Genomic DNA, 16645 nt, shown 5'->3' on the forward strand with positions numbered 1-16645 from the left:
CATGGGATTTATTTTACTTATTTACAAATTCTGACAAAAACCTATTTAAAAAAGTGCATATATCCACGCCATGTTATACTGTGAAGGGTGACCAGAGTAAATCGTAGTTAAACTTCCAATTTTTAGGTTAATACATCCATCTTTTATAGATCCAAGGTTATCCCCTAAAATTGATCTCGTTATGACGCCTTGTTAATCTCTTCTTATCGTGTGGGTTGTGAGGTGGAATATCAACCCCTGCCCTGCCTTGTTAATGCTAATTGATAAATATTAAATAGGTACCTACTTAACTATATTAAAGTCTCTTGTCTGTTATTTTTAACTTCTACAGAGCGCACTCCCGTTGTCACAGAGTCCTCACCCAACCTGAAGATTTGTCAGGTCCGGGTTTTTGATGAGACTATTGATATTTTAATGACAATTTAAGTTAATTAGGTAGCTATATCTAAGTTCATTAATTAAAAGAGTAAAAACATAATTATGATAACGTCGAAACATGAACAAAAACATTTAACACTTTGTAGTTTAGAACTCCAATTATGTTAACTGTAGTCGGCTATTAAGTAAATCGCATCATTATATTCGCAGTCACAATTAACAAACTTGCTATAACAGTTATAATACATAGGTAAATGCCCCAGCGGCACGGGTTCGCGCCGCGCGTAACGCAAATTATATCGAGGGCTTCGATGACAATAGGTTGTTTATCCACGTAAGTACATTCACTCGCTGCGTCTATTGGTCAATGCCCTCGATATAATTCGCACCCATGCCGCGGGGGCTGCATACATAAACCTCACGCCGCCAGTTTTATCTATATTGCCCGTAAGTCGGTAAATAATGGTATAACTCATCTCGTGTATATCACAACCGGATTGTATAAACCGCCGTATTACATTACGGCTAGGCGTTTTCTAAAACAGCGGGGTTAAAATGGCCACATCGAAGCAATTCATCTAAGAAAGCAACATTGCAATTTGACATTTGCGCATATAAAAGTAATGCAATGCAAACAAATGTCAAATAGCAATATTGCTTTCTTAGATGAATTGCCTCGATGTGGCCATTTTAACCCCCCTGGGCTGTGTTTAATACGGCGTGGCTATGGCTGAAGTGGCTGCGGGCTGTCTTACTGATAACTTGTGGCTCTGCCAATCCCGTTAGATATGACAGTCGTGAGTAGGCATATAATCTTAGCAGATTTTGTACGTTTGTTAGAAACAGTTTTACGTATGTAATTAGCGATTCGCTGACTCCTCAAGGGCACACTTTCCTAGCCCTGCCATTGTGGCGCAGAGTTAACTATTAACTAGACACGGCACGTGTACAAAATTTAAAGAAGAAAATTGCACTTAAATAGTTCTTTCGGGTTTTAATAACTATCTAAGTTTTATGCTACCTAGAAAATTGGAATTTAGTTAATGCTTTTTGTTATTTTGTAAACAATTTTCTTGTGTATTATATTACTACTTTTACTTTTACAAAGTGCCTACCAAGGTGCGTTAAAATAACGTGACGAATAATCAATAAGACTTACTGTGGCAAATCACTTACATTTTTACTAAACTTCAAAACACGAAATGACTATGGAATTTTTATGAAAAACAACCTGTGACGTCGAAGAAAAAAGTGATAAAATTGTCTTTATTAAAATTAATTAAGTACACTAAAGCTATTATAAAGAATAACAGACCTTCAGTAGTTTAGTTTGAAAATTTTTGAATACTTATCTGATAAACATGACAATGATAAACTCTGACTAGATGTCTCAAGTAGGTAATCAATCAATCACCAATTTTCATAGCCTTGTGGCACAGATGATAAATATAATAAATAGTAAAACACCTTCTTCAACAATTTGAAGTTTATACGAGTAGCGGTTAAAAGATAAGAGGGCGCCGCCATGTAAACTCTGCCAAAACAGTCGTTACCGTTTTAAGGATTGAGAAAGCTACATACTTTTTATTTAGTTTTTTGAGTTACTTACATTTTGGTTTAGTGAGAATACGATCTCGAGCGCGTCACACATATGCAATCTGACATTAAATACCTAAGTATTGAAAAACACACGACGGGCTCTTAATTGAACATGACTTTTTTTGAGTAGTCTCCATAAACTAATAGTCGGAGTGGATTTAACTAACTAATAATTATTACAATACATAAACTCACGACTGTATCCCAATTGGGTAAGTCAGAGGTACATCCAACGCAAGATGAACTAAGTGTCCACACGTCACCGAGCTTTCTGTTAGACCAACGTGATAGGTGCTAAGCCGTATCGCCGTCTGTAATGGTCGAGCCAACTGTGTTAGTGAAAACTTGGGAAAAATTACTCATTGGTGCAAGTCCGGTACACTGGTACCTTTGTTTTTGAGTTTACCCAGACTTAAAATTATTATTCTAAAATAAATGTTCTCGCCATTTCTAAAACTTTCCTGGGTCTAGATGAAACGTTTGAAAATGTCTTAATTGCGGAGGCAGGCGCGAGCGATGCCCTTGCGTTAAACAACCCAAACTACAGCCTTCGAACTAGCCTTAATCAATAAACATTTCTATGTATAACCATGTCATAGGGGTGGTTGAGTAAGGACGACTTTAGTTTTTCATAAGAAAGGTAGGTATCGCTTTGTTCGTGTTTGTTGGAATGCTTTTTTGGAGTTTAAATATTACCTCGTCAAAGTTACAGGGAATGTATCGTTACAGCACATAGAGCCTCCGGCCAAGTAGCCAATGCCATCTGCGGCAATTCTACAATAAGTCACATCAAAAAAAAAAAAAAAAGCACATAGAGACGCTGTCTGACTCTAAGGACTATTCCTTACTTTATTTTAGCCAGCATCCTATATTTTGCTACTACTTGTAATGAAAAATATACTTACTTAAATCCCCCTTCGATCCGATCTACCGTTCGTTCGAAAGAAAGATAATCCGTGCTCCGGAAGGCACGTTAAGCCGTTAGTCCGAGTTACAAATTACTGATGTAAGTACGTAGTCGTTACATGAGCCATGTCAGGGGCCTTTGGCGGCTCAATAATAACCCTGACATCAGGGTTGATGAGGTCGGTAATCCACCTCACAACCCACACGATAGAAGGAGAAAAATATGTATTTTTTGATACTTGTCGCCTGCCTCTATTTAGTATTTTGCAATAATCTATGAAAATCGTAAGTAATATTTCTTTCAGCTAATTAAAACGATTATTCATGCCACGTTTCACGATCCGACATTCCATAGCTGTAGATTATTGAGTCATATCTAATTTAAACGCCAATAAACATAGTTTTACGTAAACGTGTAAACAACCTAGTTTTTAACGTTAATATCTACGTTCAAACAACATGGGCTGGTTAACTGTTTGTTTCTTCTGAAGTTGCGTAATGAGTTTTATGTTTTGTTTATAACTTGCTTTGGCGTAAAAAAATAGTCAAACTATTCCATACCATAAAAATCTTAATTAGCTGCATGCCAAAACAAAAATAAAATAAACAAAGATTCTTTATTTAAAAAACGAAACAAAATTCTGCTTTTAAATTATTCTTAATTTAAAAAAACAATAAGAATACAATCCACTATCGGTGGCATTAACTTTTTAAAAACCACAACGAACTTTTTCTTCTTAATTCTTTCTAAATTTAAAAATAATACCTACCATCTGCCTGTTCCAAACACCATTAGTTAAAGTGAATACGGATGCTTTGAATTTATCATTCAATTATCCTAATGGCATCATGGGAAGTTACCATTGCATTTACTTTGACTTTTAAATAAACTTTAGTTCTGATTGCATAGTTCGTACTTCGTAGGTAAAACGTGAATGCTATTATTAAACAAATGTAGCGATGATGTAAGCTTGTACAAGATATTGCAGAGTATTGTATTTATTTTGTGCATGCATAATTTAGAATGCATTATGTATTACTAAACGATACACAAGACGTTCAGTTATGAGCAATATCGTGTACTTACGTACACTTATTAGAACCCTGTCGCACTAATATATTGGACATTTAATGAGACTTACAGTTTAATTTGTCAGAAAACTTAACGTGACATGGTTCCAATCCAAAGTAATATTATAATGCTCGGGTCTTCTTAAGACTGATATGTTGAGAAAAACCTAACATAAGCTCACGACTATAATATAGAAAGCTAAAAATTGGTTTGCGGACTATTTATGATTAACAAAAATCGTGCATATGTTTTTTAAATCTGCCCGCAATCCTTTCAATGAGGGGGTGAAATTTTATGAGACTTCGCAGTTTTCAAGGTCGGAAGCTAAAAATTGGTGGTACTTATTGGAAGGGGAAGGGGGGGGGGCAAAGTCTAGTATAAGAATATTATTAAAATTGTTATAATAAATTATTACTCTATGGTAAATTTGCGCCTTTTTACTGTTTTTGTCTGTGGCTCTCTCTACCCGGTGAATGTCACAATAACAGTTGTACCTACCGTATTTTATTCAATATGAAGTAATCTCTCAAGTGATATTTATTTATTTATTTATATAGACATTTGCAACATTACAGTATAAACCATTGCGTTACAAACAAGATTCTTATGGGCCTAAAACAAATTTACAATATTATAATGATAAATTGAACAACAATAAAGGAAGGATACACAAAATAATAACAAAACAATTCAATTAATAATAATGAGACAATACATAACAATAAAATAAAAATTATTTAACTTATGCTACTGATAGGCATCAATTTTTCAAATGCTTTTGCACATTCACTCAACAAACAACAAACATCAACAGATATCATAGTTTTATTCCAGTAGTGCAACAAATATTTAGGTAGGTATTATGCACAAAAGTCGTTTATTCACAATAGGGTGGTTTCCAACTAGTCAAATTAGTTACTTTACACTAAACATTAAAACACGAAATTACTACGGAATTTGTATGAAAAAACAACCTGTGACGATGACGACAATAATTACTTATCTATCACATTTTTTTTATTAAAATGCATAAATAAGTTAATTTGAAAAAAAAAGTTTTTGTTATGTAATTAGAATTTCATAATTTATCTTTGACCTAGGAAACTACCAAATTCACAAGAAAGTATCTAACTACCTACTTATTAAATTAGTGAAGTACAAACTTTCAGCCAAAGGTTCTCACGTATGCACCGACCAAAATCGCAGAGAAAGTGTGAAAGTGCCACAGCCATAATGTTCGGTGGTCTGTGGTGGACTTGATAATAACACATACAGCCAAGTTATGATTGACAGCTGTCTTGATAATAAATAACATCATTGCGGGGTTACCAGCTTCTATAGTCGTTATTACATATTCTCTGTCTCGTATATAGAATTGACTTCTTCTATCGTGTGGGTTGTGAGGTGGATTACCAACCTCATCAACCCTGGTGGGTTACTATTGAACCGCCAAAGGCCCCTGACATGGCTCATGTAACGACTACTAACTTGCATCAAGTAAGTAGTGCCACAGTTGGCATTAACTACTTGGCCGGACAAATGGTGAGTGCTAGCTCTCACCATTTTATCGCCAAAACCTATATTTAAGTTGAGAATGTAGACTTATTTTATTACAGGATGAATACAGTATCGAAACGACGTACGGATGTTATCGGTGTCGGAATCCGCGCAAAAACCGACTCGTGCGCATGTGGGCGACAGAATTAGCTCAGCGGCACCTGACTCATTTATTCGGGATACATTTAATAATTTGTTCACGTGTTGGTTACATCATTTACTATTAATATGTATATATTTTTCCTGCATAGTGATAGCTATTTCTGTAAAAAAAAAACTGTAAACATATTATGGAAATGGTATTAGTCAGTTTTTGATCTGTTAAATTAATAAGTATATAAGATTTATATGGATTTTGGCTAATATAATAAGATTATGTGTTGCTCTGTAATCAAAGAATTTTATTTCTTTACTATAATGTTATCATAACAAAATACACTTAATAATTAAACATGCTAACTAAGAACATACCTGTAATCAAAGAAACGACATTTATGCTTATTTTTAAGCCAGTTAGAAATATTATATAAAATACAAATTAGTCTACGTAACTTAAAATAATAAAGTGTCAGATGTCAACTTTGACACTTGAAAAAAAAAACAAAACAATTATTGCGTTACAGCCAGCGGCAATTTCAAGGAGATTATTTAAAGAGATTTAATCTCTTTACATCTCCCCCCTTAAGGAGAAGAAAATTTACATTTTAATTTTCTTCCAATATATTTATTTCATCTTGAAGTCCTTCTGATGCTGGGACTGGAATAAGTTTTGTAACATGGAAAAGATTTGATTCCGTCTTCTTGTGACCTGTGTTTATTCTGTATATTGTGTTTGAAATTTTTTCCATTATCTCATAGGGACCAATTTTGAGTTCATCTAATTTCCTTCTATTTAGCTTGTTTCCATTTTCCACATATACCATATCTCCTATATTAAATTCGTAGCATTTTCTGTTTTTGTCAAATAGTGTTTTGTTGTAATTGTGTGTTCTAATTGATCTTATAAGTGCTGTTTTTCTGTCTGTGATCCAATTATTGAGTATTTTTTCCTGTTTTAGTTCTTTTGGTAAAACCGTGTCATCTGTACCATATAAAAGATATCCTGGTGAAAAACCAGTAGATGTGTGAATTGTTTGGTTATAAACCTTTACACACTCTTGAGCTATTTTTGTCCAGGCCTTCTTTTTTCCTGTCTCATTTACTTTGCATCTTATTTTGTTCACTATAGTTTGATTTAGCCTCTCATTCAATCCATTTGAGAATGGTGCATTTACTGCTGTAAATATAATTGGTATATGCTTTTGACTCAAGAATTTTTTGAATTCCTTCGAATTAATCCCTGGGTATTGATCTGTCAGAACCATTCCAATGTCTGCGCCTTCCGTGTCTGTTATGTTTTTAACCAACTTTATAAAATCATCTGCATTTTGTGTCTTAGATGTTAATATAAATGCGTATCTAGTAAAGTGGTCTACCAATAAATGTAAATATTTCTTTGTTGATCTTGAACCTCCGAAACCTCCAATTGTATCTATAGAGATAATATCCCAAGGTTTTGTAGCTGGACCGAGATAGGACATTAGACCATACTTGTGATGTCCTCTAGATTTGTTTTTTATACAAGTTTCACAGTTTCTACAAACTTTTTTTATATTTTTTATCAAACATTCTGATGTATAGAACGGACTAATCGTCTTCTGCATTTGTCTAATGCCAATATGACATAAATCTTCATGTATAGTTTTTATTATTTTTTTGCTAAATGTTTCTGATAAGATTATTTTTTCTTTATTTTTGTAATTTTTAAAGTATAAATTGTGTCTTCTTATTAATTTGTTTTTATTTCTCTGTATTTCTTCGTTTTCATTTTGATCTTTTATAATGTCTTCCAGTTTTATTATATTAACAACTTTTAATTGTTCATCAGTATTTTCATTTGATTCCAATACTGGGTTCCTGCTTAGGCAATCTGCTTCTAAATTTTGTTTTCCTGGTGCATATTTTATCTTAAAATCGTATTGTGATAAATAGTAAGTTAGATCACCACCCAGTTCTTCATCGGTTCTTGATTTTAGGTTCATATTTTCCAATGGTTTGTGGTCAGAATATACTGTAAATGATTTACCAATTAACCAGTATTGCCAGTATTTTACCGCTTCTTTAATAGCTATACATTCCAAGTATATTGCTTTTTTCTTTTTTTGGGTCTCATTTAATTTTTTTGAAAAATATGCCACAGGTTTTTCTTTTCCGTCTGTCTGTGTTTGTTTCAAGATGGCTCCAATTCCTTCTATAGAGGCATCTGTATAAATATTAATTGGTAAATCAGGATCATAAATTTCTAGGATTGGTTGGGAGCACAACAAGCTTTTTATCATTTCAAATGCTTTTTGACATTCATCAGACCAAATGAATTTTTGATTTTTCCTGAGTAAATTATGCAATGGATCTAAAATTATTGCACTCTTTGGTATGTACTCATGATAGAAGTTGATTTTTCCTAGAAATTGTCTAACATTCTTCTGTGTTTTCGGAACTGGGAAATTTTTTTATTGAAATCAAATTATCTTTTAATGGTTGAACTGTATTATTTTGAATTATATGCCCTAGATATTTTACTAAATTTGTTGCAAATGTGCATTTCGTGAATTTCAATCTAAAACCTTCTACTTTGATGGCTTCTAGCAACCTTGTTAAATGCTCAATGTGTTCTTCAAACGTTCTTGAAAATATAAGAATGTCATCAATATAATTCACGGCAAAATTAGTAAGTTTATACTTTCTCAATATATTGCTTAATATCCTTTGAAAAATTGCCGGTGAAGTTTTAAGTCCAAAAGGCAGACAAGTCCATTGAAAGTGCCCTTCTTGTGTTACGAATCCTGTCTTTTGTCTATCTTCTATTCTTAAGGGAATAGACCAAAATGCTGAATTTATATCCAAAGTTGAAAAGTATTTGCATTTTCTGGTTTTCGTCATTAGGTCTTCAATTAAAGGGAATGGTTGCGCTTGAGGAACTACTATTTTATTCAAGTTTCTGAAGTCTATACATAATCGAGATTTTCTGTTATCTTCTTTTTTAAAAGCCAAAGTGACTGGTGCTGCAAATGGACTACAGGATTCTTCTATCAACTGATGGTCTAGTAATTTTGTTACTTGTTCTTCTATCTCTTTTTTATCTTCCATAGTACACCTGTACGGTCTCTTACTGCAATATTTGTCAACCATTAAATCTATCCTCGCTTCATATCCATTCACTGTGCCCACGTCATATTTATGTTTTGCAAAGACTGTTTTATATTTGTTAACCAGCGTATCTATTTCTGCTTTTTGATGTCCATTTAAATGTCTTATTTTTATTTCAAAATCTTCTTCTTTAAAATGTTCATTAAAATTTATTCTGTACTCCTTTATTGACTTGTTTTTATTTTCCAGATTTTTAATTTCTGTATGTACTGTTTCTATTTTCGTATGTTTTTCTTCCGCTTCGTTTTCGTTTTTGTCCTTTTGGTACTGTTTCTGGGTAATTTTTAAGTCTTCATTTTGGGTCAGTTTAAACATTTTTATCATGTCCAATCCTATCAAAAAATCATATTTGAAATTTTGTTCTTCGATAATATATACATCAACTGTTTCTTCTACCTCAAATATTTTTATTTTTAATTTCGTCAAACCACTTGTCTTTTTAACACCATTAATCGTTACTAAATCCGCTATGTTTAAATTATTTTCTGTTCGTTTTAATTTCAATAACTTGGAATTTATGAGAGAAACGTTTGAGCCTGAATCGTAAATTCCATATATTTCTAATTTATCTTCTAATAGCAGTTTGATTTTAATTAATGGTGTTATTATTCGTTTTTTTGTTCAGTTTCATTTAATTCCGCTTCTATCACCGAATTGTTTACGTGTTTAATGAAGTTCTTTTTTATCTTTTCATTTTCTCTTGTTTTAAACCAACATATAGCTTCAGGATGATAACGTGTGCCTTTGTTAAGTTTCTCACATATTTTACATGCTTTTTTCTCCTCAATTTTCTCTGCTAGATTTTGGCTTTGGCTGGCATATCCATACCTTCTTTTTACAACATAACTCTGTTTATTTATCATGTTTTCATACTTGCTTACCTCATTGAATAAATCAATGGTGTCTTTAATTGCTTCTCTATTAATCTTATTTAGTATAAATTCTGGTAAACCAGTTGCAATAAGATCCACCAAGGTACCAGTATCTATTGTTCTTCTCATATCCAGTAAAAGTTTTTCTTTCCTTATAGCATAATCCAACAATGATCCATCTTTATATTTAAATAATAGTGCATATGTTACTGGGTTCCATCCTTTGTTTGTAAATGTTTCACAAAATTTTGCTTTCCACATTGACCATTCTGCATTCATTGTAAATCTTATTAGCATGGAACTGTACCAGTCTGCACAACTCTTGTCCATAAATAATCTCAATATCTCAATCTTCTTCTCATCTGTTGTTACTTCGAAACGTTCACATTCTTTTTCAAAAGTATCGATCCACAGGTTTGCATTTGAATTTTTGCTTGTAAATTTTTCAATTACAAACTTTTCTGCAATATGTTTTAAGCTTTGATGTTTACTTTCCTGTGTTTTTTCCATAAATTTCTCTAATAACTTTTCTAATGTACTCGTTCCTTCTTGATGTGAGACAGCAATTTTTTCTTGATGGTCCAGTTCTTCTAAATACTGATTTCCAAACTGTAAATTACCGTCTTCATCCATATAAATCTTACTTAGTTCTTCCGTCATTGTTATCCAAACTCTTCTTATCTGATGTCTTTTTGCCAAACTGTTTTTAATTTTAGCATAAGCAGTTGTTTTTGTTATTTCTTTATGATAAGCAGCAGCTTGAAGTTCCAGCGGTATAGCATATATTTTGTTCTCACTTGTAGTGATTGAGGTTATGCACAAAATATTTGATTTTCGGTCTTCTGATGGCAGTAATGTAAATTCAAATCGTAATTTCTCCATTTCTAAGCGACTTTTGTATATAAATATGTCGTTTTATAAGATTTATATGGATTTTGGCTAATATAATAAGATTATGTGTTGCTCTGTAATCAAAGAATTTTATTTCTTTACTATAATGTTATCATAACAAAATACACTTAATAATTAAACATGCTAACTAAGAACATACCTGTAATCAAAGAAACGACATTTATGCTTATTTTTAAGCCAGTTAGAAATATTATATAAAATACAAATTAGTCTACGTAACTTAAAATAATCAAGTGTCAGATGTCAACTTTGACACTTGAAAAAAAAAACAAAACAATTATTGCGTTACAGCCAGCGGCAATTTCAAGGAGATTATTTAAAGAGATTTAATCTCTTTACAAGTATATTATTTTCAGTTATTATGATCTGTATTTTTTTAATAATCTTGACTAGCTATTTGTTTAGCGGCAGTATTTCTCGGTTTCATAAACACGCCAGAGCCCTCGACGCTCACTATTGTCCAGACAAGTAGTTATTGCTATCTAAGGCAAAACTAAAATAATTCATGCCAAAAAACAGCCATTAATCCCTTCGTCTGTAGGCAGACCATTAAAAAAATAATCTACAAACAGAACTATTAATAATTTAAATTAAATAAGATTTATATGTTTTAATTAAATAACTTAATTCGTTTTAAATCGTATCAGTCCAAACCCATAAATCAAGCATAAATCACAATCAAATACCGTTCTAAACGTACTTATATATCAAAAGTCGGTTAACATTTAAATAACATAAACTAATACTTATTCGAATGGAAAACCTTAGGCTATCTTTACGGAAACTGATAAACACATTTCGTAATAAGGCCTTGAACTAAATCGTACTTTGATAAACAGATACAAACTCAACCTGTTTCTTAACGGGTAAAATATGTGTTTTTATTGAAAATAGTCATTTATACTTATCAATAACGTAAAAAATCGTTACTACTTACCCGTGCGAATTTAATACACGTCTCGTCCAAAGGGTTGCATATCAACGAGGTGTTTTGTTAAACCGGACGGGATAGATATCTTCCTATATCTATGAATATATCAGTTAATATATTTCATAAATCTCTCTGCCAAATAAAGAACAGTCTCACAAAGTGATTTCTATGATGTCAGCATCTGGATTTGAACCCGGACCTCCAGAACGTGAGTCCAGCGCAACCATTAGACCGTGGAGGCTGTGTGTTTTAGAAGTCACGTTAAGCCGTTCCAGACTACTATACCAAACACCCGCAGTGGTGCAGCGTGGTGGAGTATGCTCCATACCCCTCTAGTTGATTGAGGGGAGGCCTGTGCCCAGCAGTGAGACGTATATAGTATGTATTCAAACATACATAAACTCACACCTATTTTCCACTGGGGTAAGCAGAGACTATGGAATTCCATTTGCTTCGATCCTGACATATAGAAATATGAAGTGTGTAAGAAGCAAGTTCTCTTGCTTCATCAATGCATTCATCAATCGTTTCATGCACGCACGCCGGTTCAGAGTAGATCGTACTGAATTTTTTCTAAAGACGACTCCAATTTGGTCAATGTGCGTCCTTCTACGTCTTCCTCTGGCAACCCTATACCTATACTAAGCTATGTTAGGCTATGTATGTATGTTATAAAGGTCCCATTTTGCAACACCATAAGGCAGGATTGTATAAGACTCGTTTTTAGTCTATTATAAGTACAATAAACAAATGTTTTTCATTAATAATGAAACGAGGAAAGAAAGTAAAATTTAATAACGCACATGTATAAATATGACTATGTAATTGACACGCAAAGTACCTATCTGAGTCTGTTATTATGTAGCGAAAAAACATAGCAAGAAAATATACATTTGAATTCATTTACATAAAGGTAGACATTTTAATAACGACAAAAACTGTAGAAAATTATAGTGCGCTAATAAGCATGCGCGTAATCTGACAGTTGAAAGTATAAATTAATATTAATTTTATAGGAAACATTGTTTTAGGAAAGTAGCAACATTGTTACTATTTCTAATACCTACTAACTAATAAATCGTTTAAATGTAATTCGGTTGCATATAAGTACGAAGCTAAAACTAAGTAAGCACTTGCTTAATTAGTTACACGCACATTGCACTAAATTATTGACAGTAAGTACTTACCTAGTCTACAATAATTACTTACTTATTTCATTTCAATTATATCATTCAACTTTTCTTTTATCAGATTATAAAAAAACCTATCGCGTTTCTTTATTTTTTTGTGTAAGTAAGGTACTTACTATATTGTTTATCGACCACTATTAAGTAAGTTTCTAGTGTAATTATTCATTCGGAATGTAAAAATATATTTAAATTAAATTATTGCGGTAACATTCCAAAGCTAGATTAACTAGTAATAGTAACTCATGTAGTGACGGTTCTAGTAACTTACTAGATTAGAATTCGTAAATGCAATGATTGATGTTTAATCTAGTGAGTTACTAGACATAGGTAGGTTTTCGAATTCTACAAAAGAATGCTAACTTCCATTTTATCGTGTTTCAAAATTTTAATTCGGAACTAAGCGCCTAGGTACCTAAAATTAGTTCTGAATTCAAAACGTAATTTAAAAAAAGAAATCAATGATAGGTAACCAATTTCGGTTTGGTCACAACGACAACTCAATTACAAAGACTGTTGACTGGCCGTACGCAGAAACAGTTTTCTAACCATTAAGCAACGAATAGTACGCTCTATTTGATTTGAAACCAGACGATTCTCCGACGATTACTATCGAGACATTTTAATAGTGTGTGGTCTAAACTATGAGCGATAGACTTAGGAAGAGGCACCTTTTTGTAAAAAATAGTCCAGGGGGGTTTAAATGGCTACATCGAAGAAATTCATCTCAGAAGGCAATATTGCAATTTGACATTTGCGCATATAAAAGTAAGTGCGCAATGCAAACAAATGTCAAATAGCAATATTGCTTTGTTAGATGAATTGCTTCCATGAATGTGGCCATTTTAGTCCCCCAGTAAGTAATTGCGAATAAGCTTGTCTCCTATTATTTCATGGGACTTAAACGTGGTTGGTGAGGAGTAGTATAGTACACCTATACCTACCTAGTAATATACCTATTAAGTATATCATTATATAATCGGGAATGTCATCTTTCTTTCGGTCAATCAGTTGATCACCCTGTAATGTCCTAATTAAACTAGGGATTACACAGTGGTTTTTATGATTTATCCCCACTGGGATTCGAACCCAGACCTCCGGATCGTGAGCCCAACGCTCAACCACTGGACCCTACTGGACCACGGAGCTCGATACGTCTTTAATTTCTATTGATGTGGCTGTCCACGGTAAGCTGTTGCCTTATGGCTACAGAGCCACACCAAACAGAGATTTTGAATCTACTTTCTTATAAATTAAAACACCACGCCTGTATCCCCGAAGGGGTAGACCGTGAATAGTATACGGTCACGAGTACTAATATGTATACACTTTGATACCATGTCGCATTAACTTTTTTGACAAATTAAACCGTAAGTCTCATTAAATATCAAATATGATAGTGCGACAGGGTTCTAAAGTGGGTACATGATATTGCTCATGACTGTACACATCCACTCCTCGCCAGCTATGTTCAAAAGTCTCATATAAATACGGAGCGAGCCTATTGCCATTAACCGGGCACAAATCCTGGTAACCACGTGATATCAATTATCTATAATGTAAAAATTGACGATTCAAAGTGTAACTATGTTACCTACTGAATAAAGATATTTTTGAATTTGAATTAATCCATGGTAACCAAGTGAAACCAATCAACCAATTATCTTTAATCCAAACATGAATTTAAACTCATAAAGTCGATTTCAGTGGTTTAAACCTCGAGTCAGGAATCGAACCCGCGTTCTCCGGGCTAACACGGATTAAATTCGGAAGAGGTCATTAAACCCAAATTATATTCTAAAATTAATTATAAATATCCAATAATTGAACGTACATTATGCAATTACTGATTAAAAATTAATTAGTTACAAATAACCCGATTTAAGTATGACAATTGCGTCTGCGCCGGCATTGTGCTATTATGACGTAGGAGAAAGTAGGTATTCGGGCTTAGATAGTTTTGATTAGACAAGCGATAATTAGAGCTACTAAAAAATAATTTGTGATGTAACGCTTACAGAACTAAGTCAGAATACAATTACAATTGCGTACTTTTATTTAGGAAAAAAAGAAAGAAAAAAAACTAAAAGGAAAAAAAAAGGAAGAAAGGTCAACGTCGTGTCTTATTAGTAGGGAAGTCAAGCCTTAATGGAAAATGCTGCACCGACAAAAGCGAGGCTCTTAAATTGATGATGATGACTTACCTTTTTAGGGTCTACGTATTAATAACATACTTACATAACCAGCCTATTTATACTTACCAAAGCCAAAAGAAAAGGCAAAGGCCTACCCTCATACATGTGTCTACACTCAGCGGGATCCCCTGTCTGGGAGACATAAGAGTGATGCAGAGAATTAGATCTGAATTTGTTCTACTGAATTATCCTGAAAACAGAATTTGTTCCGTTAAAAAAACGGAAATACAAAGTTTTCTAACCGACCTCCAGCCAGCGGGATATTTCCCAAAGTTAAGTTAAAAGCTAAGTTATGAGCGATAGTCTAATTCCTTGTCACCATAAGGTTATTATATCCATCTTAGGACAGTGTGACTGCAAGTTATCTTTGATTACTTGTGGTTCTGTCTACCCCATTAGGGATGCGGATACGAGCATGAGTTTATGTATGTAGGTAATATACTTATACCTCTAAGTATATAGCCATATCAATCACATAGCTTCTGCCAGACATTTTACCAGACCACAAACAGAAATCAAAATTGCGCTCAACCGCTGCGCTACCAAGCTTGATGTAACTAATTCCATACTGTCTATCATTGAACTGCCTATGTAGACGTAAAAAACATAAGCTCACAACCATATCCCAATTGGGGTAGTCAAACGTAAGGAATGCAAACCCGACTCGAGATTGAAAATTCGAGATCCCGCGGGATAGGAAATATCAATTCTGCGAGATCCCGAAATTTTCGTGATTAGAACACAACATTTTTTGAAAGAAAACAAAAATCTTTATTCTCCAATATTACTAACTAAATAATTAAGTTTTCTTTGGAAATCAGCATAATCGAAACAAAAAGTATAACTCAAGGAGATTCGCCCGACCCCGTCAATCTCGATTGGGATCTCGTCATGTTATGCATCGGGATTGATCTAGAAAAATTATACGAGATCTCACGAGATGGAGTCTTTTTAATGGTTGAGCCAACTGTGATAGTGAAAACTGCACTTAAGATTAATTACAAAAAGATAAATTGGTGCGAGGAGCTCGGTGGCGCAGCGGTAAACGCGCTCGGTTTGCGTTTGTTGAAGTTAAGCTGGTCATAGGATGGGTGACCACAAAAAAAAAGTTTTCATCTCGAGTTCCTCCGTGCTTCGGAAGGCACGTCAAGCCGTTGGTCCCGGCTGCATTAGCAGTCGTTAATAACCATCAATCCGCACTGGGCCCGCGTGATGGTTTAAGGCTCGATCTTCCTATCCATCTATGGGGAAGGCCCCGTGCCCCAGCAGTGGGGACGTTAATGGGCTGGTGATGATGAAAGAAAATCATGACGTCAACGCTTCATCCTTGATACAGCGATTAAAATCTCCCGTTGTTAGCTTTACCATTATGTCATGGATCAAAAATAAGAAAGTCGTAAACCAATTTTGATATTAACTCACAGATATGATCAGTCAGTAGGCAGTTTAGTATCCAACGGTGAACAAGTGCACTCAGTTTTATTTTTATTAAACTTACGTGAGGTATTTTCAATCTGTAAATGGTAAGGCAGCGCTTAGAACCTATAGTTGTATTGTCACAGATTGTCACCTCTGCATGCTTATTTGGTCTTTGACCTCGATTTTCATTTTGATGCGTCATTCAACTTTGTGAAAAAATAAACTGCTACTTACAAACAGTTAGGTACAAGTACGGTACATTTTGTCATTTTTAACTTAGTTTACACATTGGCTGACTAGACTTACTTTCAATCAAATATCTCGTATAAAACTGGCAATCAAAAGAACCTTACCTACTAAATATTCCTTTT

General features: G+C 33.6%; 3 protein-coding genes across 9 annotated transcripts in view; 1 reads left to right on the forward strand and 2 right to left on the reverse strand.

Moving 5' to 3' along the window:
- The window catches only part of LOC126368355 (muscle-specific protein 300 kDa), a 200724-nt gene that overhangs the window by 169546 nt on the left and 14533 nt on the right, over window positions 1-16645 (forward strand). The gene's annotated exons all lie outside the window — the stretch shown is intronic.
- Window positions 1-16645, reverse strand: part of LOC126368383 (neutral ceramidase) — a 354827-nt gene that overhangs the window by 59983 nt on the left and 278199 nt on the right. The gene's annotated exons all lie outside the window — the stretch shown is intronic.
- Window positions 9022-10867, reverse strand: LOC126368446 (uncharacterized). Its single transcript, XM_050012448.1, has 2 exons — window positions 10682-10867; window positions 9022-10595 (listed from the first exon to the last, which is right to left on the reverse strand). Exon 2 carries the CDS (start codon window positions 10510-10512, stop codon window positions 9364-9366), a length of 1149 nt encoding a protein of 382 aa, XP_049868405.1. The 5' UTR covers window positions 10513-10595; window positions 10682-10867; the 3' UTR covers window positions 9022-9363.

This window comes from Pectinophora gossypiella, chromosome 7, assembly GCF_024362695.1.
Source record: "Pectinophora gossypiella chromosome 7, ilPecGoss1.1, whole genome shotgun sequence".
Classification (NCBI taxonomy): domain Eukaryota; kingdom Metazoa; phylum Arthropoda; class Insecta; order Lepidoptera; family Gelechiidae; genus Pectinophora; species Pectinophora gossypiella.

Coding starts and splice junctions, on each gene's coding strand:
- LOC126368446 (XM_050012448.1), bottom strand. CDS start 10,512: ATGGAGAAATTACGATTTGAATTTACATTACTGCCATCAGAAGACCGA.